Source organism: Xiphophorus maculatus, chromosome 15 (genome assembly GCF_002775205.1).
Source record: "Xiphophorus maculatus strain JP 163 A chromosome 15, X_maculatus-5.0-male, whole genome shotgun sequence".
NCBI lineage: Eukaryota > Metazoa > Chordata > Actinopteri > Cyprinodontiformes > Poeciliidae > Xiphophorus > Xiphophorus maculatus.
Genome location: NC_036457.1, coordinates 14864624 through 14883495, shown reverse-complemented (window position 1 = coordinate 14883495; position 18872 = coordinate 14864624). Strand labels below are relative to the sequence as shown.

General features: G+C 39.5%; 2 protein-coding genes across 2 annotated transcripts; both read right to left on the bottom strand.

Moving 5' to 3' along the window:
• Nucleotides 1–1157: 1157 nt before the first annotated feature.
• chga (chromogranin A) lies at nt 1158–9810 on the bottom strand. Its single transcript, XM_005808327.2, has 8 exons — nt 9512–9810; nt 9227–9276; nt 7598–7691; nt 5110–5178; nt 4905–4991; nt 3576–3794; nt 2492–2901; nt 1158–1868 (listed from the first exon to the last, which is right to left on the bottom strand). The coding sequence occupies exons 1-8, from the start codon at nt 9555–9557 to the stop codon at nt 1785–1787; spliced, it is 1059 nt and encodes a 352-aa protein (XP_005808384.1). The 5' UTR covers nt 9558–9810; the 3' UTR covers nt 1158–1784.
• A 1148-nt stretch (nt 9811–10958) lies between these two features.
• On the bottom strand, nt 10959–17689 carry LOC111611425 (phospholipase B1, membrane-associated-like). Its single transcript, XM_023348203.1, has 15 exons — nt 17629–17689; nt 16546–16636; nt 16399–16457; nt 16179–16246; nt 16032–16075; nt 15824–15944; nt 15652–15703; nt 15487–15567; nt 15324–15389; nt 15133–15224; nt 14032–14113; nt 13620–13721; nt 13264–13359; nt 12799–12870; nt 10959–12379 (listed from the first exon to the last, which is right to left on the bottom strand). The coding sequence occupies exons 2-15, from the start codon at nt 16610–16612 to the stop codon at nt 12239–12241; spliced, it is 1143 nt and encodes a 380-aa protein (XP_023203971.1). The 5' UTR covers nt 16613–16636; nt 17629–17689; the 3' UTR covers nt 10959–12238.
• Nucleotides 17690–18872: the final 1183 nt, after the last annotated feature.

The following is an 18872-nucleotide window of genomic DNA, read 5'->3' as shown; positions in this document are numbered from 1 at the left end:
CTGACACTATTATGTGAAATGATGTGAAAGCTCTGGGAGGTGCCAGATTGTTTGGTTATTGCTCATTTACCGCAAATAGGTTTATTTCAATCAGTACATTGACTTTTGATTTCTTAAATTGGCTTGAGATAACATATCCTAAAAGGACAGAGCATCATGTTTTTCTGTTTTGCTGTTTGAGTTTGGCACTCGTCCCTCTGGGTGTGCAGCATTCCAACAAAGCAGATTCAGAAAGGAATTGATTTTTCTCACCAGTAAACAGAGTAAGTGGGTTGCGGTGTGTCTATAAAGATTTATGGAATTGTTAAGGCGTTCTGCACATTTTGTCTCAAGGTTTCAAGCAGACTAAACTCAGATTGAGTTTAACAAATCTTTCACAGGGTTGATGCACGGCAAACCTCAGATGGAGTCGTGAAGAGGATGCTGTAAACGGCAGCGTACGTCCAGCTTTAATTTTAAAATAACTGGTATAGAATAGGATTTAGTAATAATGAGAAAAATGCAATGCTGAGTTACTGTTTAGCAGAAAACCACCGCCACTTTCTCAGTTATTTGCTTGCAGTTTGAATCTTCCTGCCTGACCTGGCTTTTAATGACTCACTGTGTCCATATTTTCTGCTGCCTCGTGAAAGAAAGATACAAACTTCCTTTCTGAACCTGTTCTGAGCTGTGTCCACAGTTTCTATTTTGAGTCCCAAAAGGAGATAAACTTTTGCACTTCACTTTTTCTCCTGCCCACGTTGCAAAGTCTCATTCAAAAAAAAACAAAATGTCACTAGATGTTTTCCCATTAATCCTCGCGACAAATAAAGTGTGGATTTCGATGGCAAAGCTAATGGCTGAAATGTGTGTTGCGCCTGAATAGACTGTGTCCACAGCCAATGTGTCATCCTGATGAGTCATGCCGGCTCCAACGCCCACAAACAAACAAGTGCAAACTTTCAGCTACTCTCGAGAATGATGTGTTTTTGCAGCAAAATACTAGTTTCACTCCTGCTGTAGCAGATTCCTCCATGAGTAAATATTTGCTTTGAGACGAAAACCTGCAAAAGCGGCAACCTCCACAGTTTAAGATGCATTAATCTTCTTCACATTCAGCAGTATCCCCCGGTTATCACAGTAGGGTTGTTCATGCATATAGAAACTTTATCAAAAAAGAGGCTTCCAGAATCAGTTTGTTTATTTTCTTAGAGAAATTCAGTACAGTGTTAGAATAAAACACAATTATTTTCCTGCTAAAAATCTAAACTTATTGCCTTGGCTTGATTGGGGTTAGTTGTTTCTATCACATCAGGGAATAATTTCTATCCTTTTCTCTTTTTGTTTTCCTTTCAAAGCAAATTACCATCCCAGAGAGAGATTTATATCCTTACACAAGGCTATTGTGTACAATCTCAGCCTTATCCTACCCGGATTAGTCCCAACCTTTCGCATCAATCATTTGTAATCTGACAAGCAGACAAAATGCATGTGCAGAATGAGCAGATGACTGCCATAAAACATAAACATATCTCGAGGAATTTGTCTTTGCAATGTGGGAATGTGTTTCAATGCAAATCTAGCTCCAATCTACTGTGTGCTACTTTATGTGAGAGAAACCGTGTTAACAAAAAAACCCAAAAAACTCTAAAGAAGCAGAGCAGCATCTTGGAGGAAAAACAGGAGATTGATACTAAAACCTTGTCACACATTTGCACAATCTATCTATGGAAACCAGGCGTCTGGTGAAGCGCAGAAGGACGAGGAGGCAGACCGCGGTGTCGGATTTTGTGCCGCTCTCCCGTTCAGCCCCGCCGCAGCTCGTGGAGTTTCTGGGCCACGTTTTCGAGCTCCGACTCGATGGCTGCCAGACTCTCAATCTCAGGCTCCTGCGGGTATAATGAAGGAGGCAAGAAAACACACAAGGAAAGTGAGGTAACGCTTGTGCAACTGTGGCTAAAAGCACATGGCAGCTGTTTTTCTGAAGCCATCACGTAACAAGCAGATCCTTTTGCAACTCTCACAAGTCAAGTTACATAAAAAAAATCCTACATTTTGGCCTTGACTTTAAAACCATTCAGTGAGCAGGAGCCATTAAGTGACGCAACGGCTGAGCATCTAAAAATATGCTCTCAGCTTTTTATATAATTACACCATCGTGCTTAACAGAACACTTGCTTTGTTCAGTAAGATCCAAGATTCTTGAATCATGATTGGTTCTTTTTATGAATACACGAGTGGGTCGAAAAGCTGGCAGAGGAGCAGACTGCATGTTTTTGTGTTTTCTTTATTGGGTTGATCTATGGATAAATAAAGAGGGAATGTACTGAGATGGATCTGACTGAATCAGTTAGTGTGCAACTGGATTCAGATTGTAACTTTGCTGCAGAAACGATTTGAAATATAATGAACCAAGTTAAGTGATGGTCCAAAATAGTGATAGTATAGAAGAAAAGGGGGGATATGAAAATGTGTATTTAAGTTAAAACTTTTCGTAAAGGGTAAAGCCTACCTCTGACTTCCTGGTGCCACTCCCTTCTTCCTCCATCACCTTCCTCTCCTCCGGCGATCTTCGCGCTATCATCTGCAGCTCCCTCTCCTCTGGAGTTCTATCTGGATCTCTTTTCTTCTTCTGCTTCTCTTCCTCTGCTTCCTCCTTCGAATGGTGAGACACTTCCTGCTGGCTGCCCAACCGAGGCTCTTCCTCTCCTCCTGCTTTCTTCTTCTGCTGCCAGTTCCGGGCCCTCTGGGTTAAGTGATTTAGGCTTTCCCTGCTCCCTCTTTTTACTGCCGTCTGCTCCTCCGTTTCTTCCTTGCCATCGTGTTTTTGTGAGAAGACCGCGGACCTCTTGTCGCTTCTCTCCTCGGTTTCTGTCCCCGCCGTCTTTTGTTTTGGATCCTCTCTTTTATTAGACTGATCACCTGGAAATATGACACATCAAAATTAGGGGGCAGAAACGACGGGGCGGAGTCCACCCTGTCAGCAAGATTCCACTTTGTGTAATAAACTACCCCTTGCCAGCTGGCAGCACTGTCTCCAGAAGTGCAGTCTATGCTTTATGCGAATTAACAGTAAGTGAGCCAATACGATATCTTCGTGATGGATTATTTTCTGCAATGTATTTCATAATTCTGAGAATGGAAGCTCAATTTCTGACAATTATCATGATCTCTAAGATTGATTTCCAGCCAGAATTACGGGCACTGGCCTCATTTGAATTTTATCACATGAACAAACTTAATCAATTCTGTTTGTGAGCTGTCAGCTTTGGCAGCTATATTGGCTCCACTCCCTCTGCAGAAACAGTAAAATTCATCATGTACAGTATATGGTAGCACTTCCATCAATCCTCCAGCAGAGTGTGATGGCAGCTGCCGCCGTATGCGAGGCAGTTTATAACCTCCCTTTGCATACAAGATGGAGCTCTCCATCGTAAGTCATTGGTGTATTTTTTTTTATTTTGACAACATATCCTCAGTGAAAATAAATCTGACAACCTGAACTATCGAGCCCTGACAATGAGATTGCATCTCGTCTGGGATTTCTCTGTGAAGATCCATCAAAAAAATAATTAAAGACACAACAATCGGCTTGCCTCTCTCATCTTCCTCTTCTGAATTCTCCTCCGAGCTTATCTGGTCCTCATCGCGTTCAGCCTTGTCTTCGTCCCTCTTTACATCCTCTTCGGCTTCGTCGTCCTCCCGTGACTCTTCCTCGGTCCCATCCTTCTGCTCTCCGCCGTCTCCTGACCTCTTCTTCTGGGACAGGATGGATCGCTCGCCGGGTCCTCCCAGAGCTTCCAACATGGATCGATCTAACAACAGAGGCTTTAATTCACTGAAAGGGATTGATTCTCCTGTCATGTTAAAAGCTTCTCCCTCCACTTCATCGCAGCGATATTTCCGCATGGTATTTGTCAAGCTCATATGTTCTACTATCAGCACAATTTTTTTTTTTTTGTTCGCATTGCCTGTTTTCCTCTTTGTGGATAACAGGGAGTCTTGCGGTACCTGTAAAAAGCCAGGTGAAATTCAGTGTGGGAACACATTATGCATGCCCTCATTCTGTCCACAGAAAACATCAGCAGACTTTAAAATTCACCTCAGCACTTTTTCACTGTCTGACTGAATCAGTAAAGCAGTAAAGAATGAAACCAAAAGGGGAAAAAAACAAACATACAGTAACTCTGGATTTTTTTTTACATTTTCATTTTACTTTAGTATAAAAAATGTAAAAAAGTGTGGCTTGCATTTGTATTCAGGCCTTTTACTCGGGAGCCACTGAATAAAATTGTTTGCAGCCAAGTGGCTTCAGATGAAGCAAAACCTTTTTTTTTTTGTGGTGTTAAAATGGCCCAGTCAAAGTCCAGATTAACTGTAAATCAAGAGTTATAGGTTGATGTTCACAGATGCTCTCCATCCAATCTGATTGAATTTGACCTATTTTGCAAAGAGAAATCAGAAAAATACTCATTCTTTTGATGTGCAAAGCTGGTAAAGACTTGCAGTTGAAAGTGAAACTGAAAACTAATTCATTTCAATCCATTTCTAAATTAAAAATGTATATTTATCAAATAACATTGGAATCTTAAATGATGTGTTTCCATTACTTGTGAGCAAAAAATCATCTCAATGAACAGAAATAAAGGTTTGCAAACATTGTCTGTGTGTGTAAGAGAACTGATTAACTGAAATAAATTAATATTTCAAAAATATTCTAATTTCTTGAGTTAAATCTGCAAAGTACAAATTCTGCTAAATAATAAAATATTAACAAAAAAGTACAGATGTCTGTGGTTGTACGAAAGGTTCAAGGGATCTGAATACGTTTGAGACCTACAGCTGGTTTGACAGATGACATATTTAAAGATATTGATTCAATATTTGCTATTTGCACTTTCTCATGAGTCGCTGATCCGACTCACCTGCACCATCAGCTGTAGTTTGAGGGACTTGTGTGCCTGAAGTTGGCTTCTCCTTGTTTTTCAGCAGCTGACCTCTCTCATGATCACCTAAAACAGTCAATCAATAAACAAATATTGAATGACTGATTGAACGCTTTAGCCCTGGTTCTCCTTCTTCACCTGCATTCAGCACACAAACACTGACTGTGACTAATGAGTGACTCACCTTGAGCAGCGATCTCCTGCAGCTCCTTCAGAAAGTTATGGTGCCGGAGGATGGTGAGGAGCTTCTCGTCTGCACGGACATGCAAACGAGTTTTTAGAGTTAGGTGTTTCATTTAAAAAGAGAAAACATGAGACGTGAAAGCCGACGAAAAAGGCAGCAAAATCTGTTGGTTCTGTTTTGACTTCTTTTTCTGTAGAAGACTCAGCAATTCGCTTTGGGGATTTTTCATCCAAGTTAATGGCCAGTGAATTTACTGCTTTCAAAGCAGAAATGCAATGAATCACTTGGCTCATGGAGACTCCCTCTGTGAATTACAGCAGCAGCGAGAAGTGGACTTTCTGCTGACCCACAAACAGCACTGCACTCCGTAGGCAGCAGCCGCTCCTGCACCGTGCCGTGCACTCTCTTGTACGATTCTCAGATTTTTCTTTTCCTCCCTCCTCCTCCTCTCTTTTCTTTTCGTCCATCTGGTGGTGTGCTGTTTCCCTCGCTCTGAGCGCTCAGAGTGCCGATTGATTTTTTTCTTTTTTAAACAGCAAGGACAGCATGAAGGTAAAACAATGCCTATGTAACTGAATAGTCTTCAGCGAGTGGCCCTGATGTGTATACTGCTCTGCAGCGGGTCTTCATCCAGCCGTGACCGCATCAATCCATTAACCTTTCGGTGCGGCCGTTGCTCAGACTGATGCAACTGCAGGTTGTGAAGTCCGGCTTCTTTAGGAATGCTGTTAGTTCTGGTTTCTGTTTGAGCAGGACACCAAGCGGCGGCTCCCTGTTTTAGCCCCCACAAAATGTGCAACCAGAGAAAAATAAAGTCCAGATCTCACCACAAAGCAGATTTTGCTAACCCACGTTTGATAAGCTGTAGAAAACAAACTTGCGCATTTTGAAAAATAGAGGAAAAAGCTTTTGTAAGTCTCCCAGTAATTCAATGAAGATTCAGGTTAGGCCACTCTAGATGATTACAAAAAAATCATGTAGCAACTACATTGTCATTGGCCAGCCAAAAATGTACAGTCATGCTTTCTTACACTAATGCCTCCCCCTCACAGATGGTGCCCTAGGCGGTGAGCCATGTCCCTCATTTCAAACTCTGCCACTAATGACCACAACGATGACCACAAAATGATCAAATAATTCATTTAGGTCAGTTTAAACGGCAACTGCGTCACACAGACACTACAGCTACAAGACACTAGAATCTCATTAAAATTTAATGAAATGCTTTGGGCAAAGTTACACTAACCAGATGAATGTGGCGTCAGTGTTTTCTTTTATTTGCTGGAGTTACAGCAAATAAAAGCATTTCTTACGTTCTTAGATTTAATAAAAAAACAAAGTGTGTTTTAAAGAGCAAGAAAGCAAAAAGTGATTATTTTATTAAAGATGCAGGTCTTGGAGCAACGAGGCATTGCAATATTTTTAATATAGTCCTACTGAAGACTTACGACCTTCAAAAGAAGGCTGCGAGCAAAACTCACTGATTTATGGGCATAATCTCTCCAAAATAAGCTAATAATCATTTATTTAGATGTTCTCTTAACATTTATCTATAAAAATAAGAAATGATAACTTCACTGCAGGACATACATAGGTTACTATAAGACTAATTAGCAATAAAAAGTAGGATTATTATTGTTTTTTTTAATTGTCTGTGATAATTCAGGGTTTTCCAGTAATAATTTAGCATTTTGTCAATAAAATTCAGCTTTGATTAAAAAATAGTGATTACAACACAATCTGTTCCCAGGGAGATAGAAAAAAGTTAAAGATGCAATAACCTTGCAAACGTGTGCACATCCTTAAATTAGTACTTTTTTGAAGCATTTTACGATTCCTTTTAAGATTTTCCCAACTTTTCCTTGTTTCCATTCTTTAGCTTCAGGCATAGTTTGCAGAAATGCTACAAAGGATTAGAAGGACATTATTTTAAAGGTATGCAAATTGCATGTACGATTCCGCATCATTGTTCAGTTACTATGACTTAATACCAGCAAGCAATAGTTGGAGAAAATGTGGAACAGTGACATTAGAGAAATTCTCCCTCAGTATTGAAAATAGGCGACTGAATATGCTCAGGGGAGCAACCAGCTAAGCAACCAGGCTAAAAATATTAAATATAAAGGAATCTATAGTGATTAACTTATACATTTTGGATGAGAAGAAAGTCACAGACTTGGACTTGTCCAGTCAGACAAAAGATGTCCTCAGAGTCTGATGACTTAGAAAAAAAAGGTACAGTGAGCAAATATTGTCATGTGAAGATATGGGAGGTTGATTCTGGATCAAAATGTGCTGCAACAAGACAACATCAACAATATAGCAAACTCTAAGCTGTGAGGATTTGATAGATGTAATTTACTTTGGAAGCCAGTTGCATAGTCATGCAGACTTTGATAAATGCTTTAATCAAATGGTAGGAACTAATATTTATTTCCTTGCGCATCCCAGAAAATCTAACAGCAGTCTTGCTTCTCTATTGACTTACCGGTCTTCAGAGTGTTTAGACATTCCTGACTGACAGGAACTTGCTTCGGTCTTGACAGAACATCAGCCAGCGCCTCGACGATACATCTCATCACCTGCGCACAAGGAGAAACAAAGCCCAAAAAATTTGTCTTGCTTTTGGTTCAGATTTTTTATTCTGTGCAAAACTTTGCAGTCAGTATCTCACCTGGCTGCAGCAGACAACTTGGACTGCTGTGCCCCGAGTGGCGACTAAGTATATACTCAGCAGAGCGTTCACATTTAAAAAATGAAGCAGCAGCACAAACTGTACTTTTTGTATGCTGACAAATACTAGATGCCAACATAAATGCTGTTAGCTGCTCCACTGAAAAAAAATAACACCAAAAGTAAAATAATAAACTGAAACAAGATCTTGAATGTTTTTCTTGTTTAGGTAAAACGTATTACTTTAGCCAGAGCAAAATACTGTGACAAGACAACATTGCACTTCTGTCCAAACAAAGTCAAAAAATGGCTGAAATGTCAAAAGGGGAAAAGACTTCTACATAAAGACATCCACTGATGCCCAAATATGGCTGAACAGTATTTCAAGTTGACCAAATCTGAGCTTCAACATTTTCACTTGAATGACTTTGAGTTTGACATTTGGGGTAAAAAAATAAAAAAAATAATAAAAAAGCAAATTTTTAATCTAACTGAAAGCTAAATATCCATGTACACCACCCAGTTATGAGGGATGATGCTGTTAAATTTGAGATAAATATAGGCATACTAAGAATATTTAAACGTTTAATTATTTAGCTGATGTGGATACAGTTTATTGAATTTACTCAACAATTTGAAGGTCTATTTGGATTTTGTTTCATCAAGTTCCTTGATTCTAACACCAGAGAAAGTTATTAATATGTTTGTCTATATTTGTCAAAATGACTTTCTAAAGGCCTGGCCGATTCTGATTTGATAGCAACCGCCATGCAAAATATTGCATTTTGAAATGTTTGTTTTATTTTTATTTTATTTTTTTGCACCTATAGCAATCAGAATGCCTTTGATCCTTCTTATAGCCACTTTCTCTTTTCACATGGGAGCCTTTTATTCTTTTTTTAACTTATGCACATCCTGACGCATGACCTAGAGAGACCAGGATACCTAAATCATTCTGAGACCATATCAATAAAAGCTCTACATTCCTTGTACCAGAGCGTCTTCTCAAATATATTTTTTGCTGACCATGTAATTTTTCATTTAACATTGTTTTCCATATCTTTTCTTTCCATTCTTGGATCCCTATTTTACAAAAAAAAAAAAACAAAAAAAAAAAACATTTTGCCCTGGTAATTGGACTCCTGCCATCTTAAATCCTGGAGGTCAAGACTCTCTGCGGGTTTCCAATTAGTATGTATTGATTTCACAAACCTCCCCAAGCGGAGAAAGTGCTTTGAGTTCAATTGCAAGGACTGAGTATATTTAATCACTGCACAACTTCAGTGTAACACGCAGAAACATTGTGATTTTACATGGTCATTCAATTTAAAACAGTCAGCTGTTGGTTTTTTTTTTTTTTTTTTTTTTTTTAAAGGGTGATACAATAGAAGTTGGGCGTGTTATGTAAAGCCTTACTATCACAGGTACAATCAGAGCATCTCACCTCCACGTCCTCATTCTCCAGCTGACTTGAAGTCACTGGCAATGACAGAACTGCAAGAGAAGTAAGAACAGGCTTGTGTTTAAAACCCCTTTTGTCTCATTAAAAACAACGACAGTAACAGGGGCTAAATGTGCCAAAAAGGTGAATCGCTGGATGCACTTCGTCGCTGACTAGAGACGCGCCGCTTGTCGCTGTCCTTGGTGCTGAACCTCTGCAGCTACACGTCTTTTGGATTCATCGTCAGAACCGCTTCACTTTCCGCAAGGTTACTTATGCATTTCTTACCGCAGTTGGACAAAATAGTGAGAAGAAGCAGTCCGCTCCCGATCATGTTGGAAACGAGGTGAATTAAGCTCTCCAGGAATAAAGCAAAACAGCGAAGCTTTCTTCTTCTTATTCTTTTTTTTTTTTTTTTTTTTTAATCAAAAGCTCGGTGATAAAACGGCGAATTACAGACGCATTCTGAACAAACAAAAAAAAACTTAGTCGTCTTTCGGTATTTCTGGAGAGCTAATATATATTTTTTCTCTCCTCCAGCGACCTGGCAGCCTCCCGTCCTCCTCCGGTCTGTCTGCTGACACTTCCCCGCAACAGCAGCGCTCTTATACGGCGAGGTGGAGGGAGGAAATGACATCATCCTGGGACAAGAGGATAACATCGCTCCTCGTGAGCTTACCTCTGTAGGTTTCAGGGCGTGAACAGGTAAGGGTGAAATAACCGGCTGCCATTCAGCATTTTTGTTTGATTTTCCAAAGTTTTTTTTTTTTTTTTGTAAAAGGTCTGGAATGAGAAGGTGCATTAGGTTGAACAAATATTTGCAAACACATAAACAGTGGTAAATCATGACGAAAAGTAGAATAAGGCTTTTGAGTGACTTTGCTATTCATCTTCAAATTGCTTTTAATTCTATTTAGTTGTGGAGGTGATGCACAAATAAATAGCAAATAGCTCTCTAGTTAATAGCTTAATAGTTCTTTAGCTGTTCACTAAAGAGCAAAATAATTCATAGCCTTTGGACTTGTTTCATATCTTCTAATGATATAAACTTCAGGACAATTTATTAAGATTTTCTGTGACAAACACAAAACAGAACATAACTGTGAAAATTAAATTTTAAAAATGTTACAAAATCCGAAACCCGTGGCGTGTGTTCGTTTCAGTTCCACGCTTCTTTTTTTGTTCACTAAAGGTCACTGATATCTGTAACTGGTGCCGCTGGAGCTCAGTTTAATAGTTTAAACTGAATTTAATTTAGGGTTATTTGAGAAAAATGGCTAAAATTACTTCTTCACTTTAAGCTGTGTCTCCACGTTTAACGACACCATCTTTCATATAACCAGCAGTGGCTGGAGAAATTAGGAATGATCCCTTCTGCAGTCAAATCCTGTTGGCGATATTTGCACCGTGAAAGCTTTTTAAAATCGCATGTTGCCTTTTATTGTAATCATCTTTATCATTAGTTCAACTTCTTACATAATTTGAAAGGACATTGTGTGACAATGACAAGCGTCATTTTCAGAGAACCATCATTCAGAACCTATTCGGGTTGAGATATGTGCAAACAGAGCATAAGCACAATGTCTCGACCATTATCATGGTAATAATCTGCAGGCTGCCTCACAGTCTGCATTCTCATGTTTTACAGCCATTTGTAGAATGTCAATGTTATGAAATTTTCAGTTTGTATGAATAAACATAAACCGCGCACATAAAGTGCTTCTTAAAAATCTTTTCACATCTTGTGATGCTGCAGCTACAATTTTTTTTAAATGTATTTTTATTGTGATTTTATGTGAAAGGGAAACACAAAGCAGCGGTGAAGGGAACTGGTTTTCCAGCTGAATTATAACTAGCATCATTACATAAGTGCCCCTTGTGTTCCCAAGGAACAAACACATAAATCGTGGAAACTGCTTGCTTGTGAGCTATTGTTGTTTTTGGTCAGCGGGAGATTCATCAAAACTAAATGGCAAAGAGAGGCTTCCAGGAGTGGATATTCTCCCCGCAGCACCATCCACAGAGATCCCAAAGTTCCCATTGTGCCTGCAGAGCGGCAATAAAGACCCGCCTGCGTCAGAGATGGATCCATATTGTCCCGCATAAACCGGCGGTGGGCCTGTTCAAACATGAAGAGGCTTTTCTTTGAACGGCATCATTATAAAATCTGACAGCTAAGTGGTCTGATTGAAATTCATGCTGATGACCCTCCCAGAAGAAATGAAATGGAATTTGAGTGAACGTACATATTCCAGATACAGAACTGATTTATTTGATACAAAATAACCTCATAATTGTTTGGGTTTTTTTGTCCTTTGAAATAAAGGAAAAATAAACAAGAACGCATTAAAAGGCTGCATATCCACTCAGTCACAGTATAATGTGTCAGACTTGTGTACATTGCAGCAAGTTTCAATAAACCGTCATTATCTGCTATGCTATCCAGTTCATCCACTCTGTTGTGCATTTATTCATTCAAGAGGTAAATGTACTACTTCTGAGAATCCACAATAGCCTCCATCGTTGTTTGTGATCATAATAAATAAACTAATTCAATACATTCTGTTAATTTTCTGTCTAACCAGATGAAACCACAGTTTACAAATGACAACAACTTAAAAGGTTTCATCTTATTTTTGAGATTTGCATGCGTTTTACAGTGGCTTGCTTTGTGTTGCAGGAGTTCTCATTGCGCGGCAATTTCTGGAGAGAACAGAGAAAGTGGGCCAGTCACAGCCTGAAGATCCGAGGAGCAAACATGCAACTAAATCACATGCTGCTTGAAAAGACAAGAGTTGTCTGAAGAGATCTCTGGTGGATAAGAGAATGACAGCATTTCCATATTTAAATCGTTCTTGCTCAGATTACAGCTGTGCTTCTCTATGGAAGCTCAGGTCCGAGGTGGAATACAACGCCTTGCAAAAGTATTTACGTTTCAGTCGCTAGCTGACGCATCATTTACTGGGATTTTACTTGATTGATTGTAACTCATAAATAGCAGTGAAATGAGTACACTTATGAGTAACGAGAGATGTTTGTGAAGAAGAAGAAGAAAAAGAGGAGCAGGATGATGGCAGCTGGTGATGTGGACTTGGAGTGAAGAAGAGACGGACTCGACTTGGCTGCGACCGGGCGGATGAAGATGTACGGGTGTTCCTGCAGACACACAAATAATAAAAAGCACATATAATTAGGTATAATTACAATTAAACTAAAAAAATAAAGCACCGTTTTTCTTAACTTTGGCTGTTTTTACACGAATTTGCAAATAATTTCCTGATTCGGGTACCAGTAGCTGCTCAGAGAGACTGTTAAAAATATCCCACAATCATTTCTGTTTCCTGTGTGCCAAACAGAAAGTATTGCATCTCCTTTAAACCATAAATAAAATCAACACCATGGAGCCCGGCTCAGCAAACCAAAATTCAAACATGTATGAAAATAACATATTTGCATGCAAATTTATTATGTACAACTTTTTTATTTTTTATTACTCAGTGATCATGTGGTGAAACATTTACTGGTGCAGGGTTTCCTATTGAACTAGTCCAGTTCAGCGCCGCACTGGGACTCACCTCTGGTGGACAGATGAGCTTGAGGGGTTCAGAAAAACTGCTCACAATCATTTTCCCTCCCTCAGGCTGAAACTGTGTGCAGGATACAGAAATAACATGCTGCAGCTCGGTGTTTACTTTTCAATTAAAGAAAGATATTTTTATCAACTATGAACAGCAGTTTGGAGTTTGAAATAACATATCTCTGCAGGAGATGTGCAATTTTTTCCCAGAGGGCGTAGATGTTAAACATAGTGCAATATAAATAATCAAGAACGAGGCCTTAAATAATCAACATTTTAAAGCAACGGCCTAACGGCTACTCTTCTAACTTCCCGGAGTAGCTAGCTGTGCTTCAGTGCCAGTGGTAGAACAAATATTATTCTCCAAACATATCTGTTTCTATAGCATTTCTATCTGCTGAAGATGTATCTAAATGTTTGGTTCAAACAAACAAGCATTCAGTCGGGGTACGTATTAGTTCACCATGTTGTTCCACAGTCCTTTAGCCAGCTCCTCTTGTCCCTTTATGGTGACGTGGAAGCAGTCGTGAGTGAAGAAGGTCATATCAATCTTCCCGTTCTGCTCAGAGGGATAAAACATCTACTCTTTAGATTCAGTAACAAACTCTCTGACTAATCAGAATCACAAGCTTCAATTAGCAAAAGCTCCAGCTGTTTGAACAGGCATCCTGATGATTCAATCCCCTTGGTGCAAAGTTTTGTGTTAATTCACCTCCTGAAAGCAGATGCTCACATCACAACAATATGAATGTTTGTTTTTTTGTTTTTGTTTTTTGGTGCTGTCGTTCGTTTTCACTTTTGCTGTGTGAAGTAGATTACCGGGAGGCGTGGGGAGTCGGCGTGTTTGAGGAAGGGCTGCAGGACAACAGCGAAATCCTTCCTGAGGAAGCGATCGCTGTGCAGCAGCTTCTCGAGTCTCCTCTGCAAGAGAAAAACAAAACAGAATTTCAATCATTCAAAATGTAATTCTTCTGATTTCAAAAAGAAGCATCCACCCACGGTTCTAGGAAAGATCTGCGACTGCATAATCCTTTTTGTAAAAGCACAAAAGCACCCACTAGCTTTTACTTATAAAAGATGAATGCAGGACTCATGAATACTTACTCTATTTGTCATTTATTTCTAATGCTAATCTAAAATCTGTGTTTCTAATTCAGGTCTCATAAAATTGTAATAAATATCAATGCGAAACAAAAGTACTGTTTGGCACAGTGAGAGTAATAAATGGCACCTGAAACTCCAGATTGATCTCAATCACCTCCTCAAGTTCAGGAGAGTTGGACACTGGCTCGATCAGGCACGGGCAGAAGGACCTGAACCAGATAAAAACTGGACCAATAAATCGAAACAACACCATAAACATCTACTCAGTAAAAAAAAAAATGTGTAGGACACTTCAAAGCCTAAATCTTTAGATTTAATAGACACAAAAAGAGCAAGGCTTTGCATATCCTGTGTCCAAAGATCATTTAAAAAACTTGTGCATCAACTAAAACGCTCAACTCAACTCACTCCTGAAGACGACCTTCACATTCCAGCAGCTGGACCAGTTGCACCACTTTGTTGATGTCTAACAGACCCTCTCTGCTCTATTTCACCTTGTAATTAACTATGACGTGCATATAAAAAGGATACAAAATCTAAAGTAAAAATTTCCCCTTACATTTTATACGTAAACCCCGCGCTGCTGCGTCTGCTGCGTCGTTTGGCAAGTTGTAGAGGAACCGTGTAGTTTTTCAGTCACAATCCTGAATGAATTTTTCACCAGTCTTCATATCATAAGAGGTAAAGTTCATTTTAAAGTCGTTTGTTTGCTAACACAGGGCAAGATTTCAGGCTCAAATCGTACATTTTTAAAAGTTGAAGTCTAGACCATTCCAGAGGCTTAATGGAAGATAAATTTATCCATTCAAGCAACATTTTATATGTGTGTTTGGAGTCATTGTCCCATTATGTCACGAACTATGGCATTGCTTCAAGAATCGGACCAAAGCTCAGATCAATAACATTTGGTTAGGTTGTTTAAGAACAGCCCAGAAACCACTAAGACTCAAGTTCACCAGTCTCTCCAACATCACCGCCGTTAAATAAACGGCTGAAATGGGCGGCAACCTGCTTGCGGTTCAGATGAAGCAAAGACTGAGCTGTTTGGCCTCAGCAACATGATGAATGAATGGTAGGAGTCCAGCTGAGCCTTCCTAAACTAAGTGTTGCTTACAATCAAATCACTGGAGCTGCGTCACATATTATCAGCCCACCCTTGACAAAATGACGATTTAAATAAATCATAAAAAGCCCAGAATTGTTACTACGGGGATTATTGCAGGCTCACCGCTGTAGACGACACCCTGGGGTAGGCCTCTGTACCTCCCTCAGAAAATGCATTCGCAAAATCTGCACCACGTTGACGATCATACGGGGAACCTGAAACACATCATGGAGACACATCACTAGACCCTCACTCCGAAGAAATGGTCGGCAAATTCAAAATGCATCACGTCCCTCTTTTCGTTTTGGCTTCACCTCATTCATAAGCATTTCTAGAGAGAGGGTCATGTAGTGAATGAAGTTATCCACCGAATACAGAGCCTAGGGAGAAAAAGGAGAAACAATCCAGCAAAAATGCTTTTACTTTAAACTAAATTCAGCAAACAAACAAATAAAAAAATAAAAAAAAAACACTCACCTTATCTTTACAGTAATCACAAATGTCATTCATGCCTATGAGAATGGTCAGAAGCTTCCAGTCTCCGTCAAAGTTAAGACCCTAAAGTGGAGCAAAGCACGATCTAAAACATAGAAGGCCGTCCTAAAGCTTTCTCTCTTTTTTTGTTTCTTGTACCCACACTACCTCATGTCGTCTCAGAGTGTCAATTAATTCTCTTGTCTGATCTGGGAGGTTGCTAGGAAAAAAATAAATAAATCAGATTTCAATACAGTTACAGATCTCAGTTCTTTCAAATCACAGAAACTGATCCCTTCACTAGGGCAGATCAGCGTCTGTTAGAGTGACAAGGTCTTACAAGGTGTTATGTCCGGTCACGGCCAAATTAAAGCCGGTTTCACTAATATGAGCCCCCTTCCCATGGATAGTCTTTCCAGGAGAAGCGCCAAGCAGAGTGGGGTTGAATAATTTGATGATGTCTAAAATGCAAAGTTAGGAATAAGTTAAGAAAAGCCGTGGTATCAAACTGATCTGACAAGAGATAATGGTAAGAAACGGCATCTTACTCGCCAGAGTTATGACGTCTTGAAAAGTACCGTAGCCTCCAATACTTCAGAGGGTACATGTATATTATTAGTACAACAGAAATATAAGGAGTTGATATGCAGGACCACTAAAGCAAACATATTCTGATTGTAAGGGGTAAATCTCACCTCCACGACACATGGCGAAACTCTACTGGGATTTCCAGCACAGTGGTGGCATTGGCACCTACGGCTGTCTGAAAATCAAAATGGCAGTTTTTCCCAGTTACTTTTATGGATTAATTCATATCCTGATGTTTAGCAAGTGTTTCAGTGTTCATACAAAGCAGGTTTACTTTTTTCAGATTTTAGATATACGCTTGTTAGGCGTCAAAACAAAAGTACCTACAGTCACGGAGTCTCCCAAGGCGGCGATGACTTTTATATCCGCTGCCTTCACAAATTCAACTGCAGCGAATGTTAAAAGAGAGTCACAGAAAAAGGGTGTCAATTGAACTGAGGAGTGAAAGAGGGGTCACTTGGGAAGTGGACGTACCTGAAGAGGGGACAGTAGCAGACGGGGTCATGTCAGGACACTGGAACGGAGGATGTTTGAAGCGCATGGGTCGAGTTTTCTCTGGAAACGTCTGTAAAAGTTAAATAAAACGGAATGGCATACGTTCTCCACTCTTTTGAATAATAAGAGATCTTTTAGCTTTAAAAGCCAGTTTAACTACGTCATCATCATCATCAAAGCAGGAACTGGTTTAAACCTTCTTTGTTGTGCATTCGCCATATTTTATCAGAGCATACTTATTTGATGATCTCAGTAAATTAGATCATCAAAAAACACAAAACTCCCGTACACATAGACTCACCTACAGTGCGATATACTTGTTTATTTCTCAAGGTTAGAGCTAATGAAACCCTCTGATTCAATTTCATAAAAATTTAAATATTATCTGGGACTAATAAAAAACAGATTGTTATTACAAACATATCCATTTACTGAACAGTGTGTCAATGTTCTCAACTGTATATTTACTCATTCCCTGCCTGGAGAACATTTTACATTAATTACTGCATTGAAAGTGTCAATAAATGAAGTTGATCACCCTGAAGTACTGCTGAGGGGTTTTGATTTTGTCACCTTTAACACAGAAAATCACAATGTGCTTCAGAAAGCACAAGACATGTTAAAAATGATTGGTCTAGTGACTCATATTATGCTGGTCCAGGCCGGTTCCAATAAAGCACAGAAACACCATGGTGATAAACCCAGGGCTTCGGCCTTTGGCAGCGTGAGCAGGTGTCAAGTCCTGCTAGGAAGTCAAATCAGCTTCTCCAAAAAAGCTTTTCAGCAAAGGAAGCATGGAACGTTCTAAAATTTCCTGCTTGTGTTCTCACTAAAACCAGGAAAATACAGCATGTCACCCCAGTTTTCACCCCACAGCTCAGAGAACAGACTTTAAAATGCTGTTGGCTTATAAATCATTGGGGTGTTTTAAAACTACCTACCACCTGGAATGATTTATAGACAAAAACCAGGTGACAGAACCTTTGATTTCTAATCAGCAGTTATGTTTTTGTTCCCAACAGCCGTTTGTTGGCCGGTTTCAAAACAAGCGGCAAACAGTACCTTATTGAGGTCCTCGTCACTGTAGTGTCGTATCCCCTCCTGATACTCCCCCCACCAGTCGTCACCTTTGAAACAAATTTAAATCCTCTAAAATATGCACAATTTCTCTCAATACAGATTTAAAACATTTCTAAACATTCCCAAAGACATCAGTCATGAAATCCTTGGCCTGTTTCATACGTGCAACTCTTACGCTTCTTTCTTAAAGAAAAAAAAAACCCAAAATTATCTTAAAAAGTTTGCTACAATAACAAAAAATGATAACAAGCACAGCCCTGCTTGTTCTAGCACCTACCTTTGACAGAGCAGGACAGGAGCGCACATGCCACGGCGATCAAAAGCGCCTCCATAGCAGTGCATATGTACCAGACAATAGGTCACCCCTACACACAGCACAATGTGATGCTTCTGTTTTTACAGCACTGTCACTTTGTGTCAACGCCACCAATTCAAGCTGAGGGACCAATGAGAAAGTCTGGACCAGAATAATGTATTTATCGATGGTCTGTGGGGTTTTTTTTCTTATCGAGAGCGAAAGCTTTCAAATGGTGATGTAAACCAATCCAGGCTGAGATAGAGGCCTCAGAAGAGAATTATGAAAAATTCACATTCCAGTTGTGTCTCAACTGCTTCTAAAAACAACCAAAGAGCTTAAAAAAAAACCACCCAACTGTTTTTTGGCAATAAATCCATGCTTTTTTGGTATCTGGAAAAAGAGCCATTTCAAAAAGCACTCAGGCACAGTGCAGTTACATAGCAACTCACCTAGCATCCGTAACCATAGAGCTGTTCTAATCTGTTCAAAGAAGCATAATAGTTTACCTTTAAGAAGACTTTTCTCCCATTCTTATACGTTTAATGTTCATAGCCAATTCTTAACTTGTCCCTTTTCTAATTGCCTAGTAGAAATTTGAGATGAAAACCCGGCAGAGATTATGTCAATAACAAACCGTCAAATATCCATAATCATTTATTAATTTATTATGTCTAAGCCTGTTCTTGGAAAAAATAAATGTTTACCTCCCCAAACATGACTTGCCCTGCTGGTGAATTCTGTAAACCTCCCCGTCCTCAAACGTGTCATGGAGTCGCACAGCAGCTTTGTTTCTTAAGAGCATAACACGGGTACAGAGAGTAGGAGGAATATGTTAAACTCTTGTTTGAATGTATAATCTAATTTTTGGTTCATGCTTGACAGAGAGCTGATTTGAAGTGTGGGCTTAAAACACTTTTAAAGAAAAACA

What these genes read in the sequence shown, in the direction of transcription:
- chga (XM_005808327.2), bottom strand. Translation starts at nt 9,557, where the DNA reads ATGATCGGGAGCGGACTGCTTCTTCTCACTATTTTGTCCAACTGCG. An exon ending in TCTAAACACTCTGAAGACCG is followed by an intron (nt 5,179 to 7,597) that starts GTAAGTCAATAG and finishes ATGTCCGTGCAG; the next exon opens with ACGAGAAGCTCCTCACCATC. An exon ending in GCAGGAGATCGCTGCTCAAG is followed by an intron (nt 4,992 to 5,109) that starts GTGAGTCACTCA and finishes TGACTGTTTTAG; the next exon opens with GTGATCATGAGAGAGGTCAG.
- LOC111611425 (XM_023348203.1), bottom strand. Translation starts at nt 16,612, where the DNA reads ATGCGCTTCAAACATCCTCCGTTCCAGTGTCCTGACATGACCCCGTCT. An exon ending in AGACGTCATAACTCTGGCGA is followed by an intron (nt 15,945 to 16,031) that starts GTAAGATGCCGT and finishes TTTGCATTTTAG; the next exon opens with ACATCATCAAATTATTCAAC. An exon ending in AGCTCATCTGTCCACCAGAG is followed by an intron (nt 12,380 to 12,798) that starts GTGAGTCCCAGT and finishes GTGTGTCTGCAG; the next exon opens with GAACACCCGTACATCTTCAT.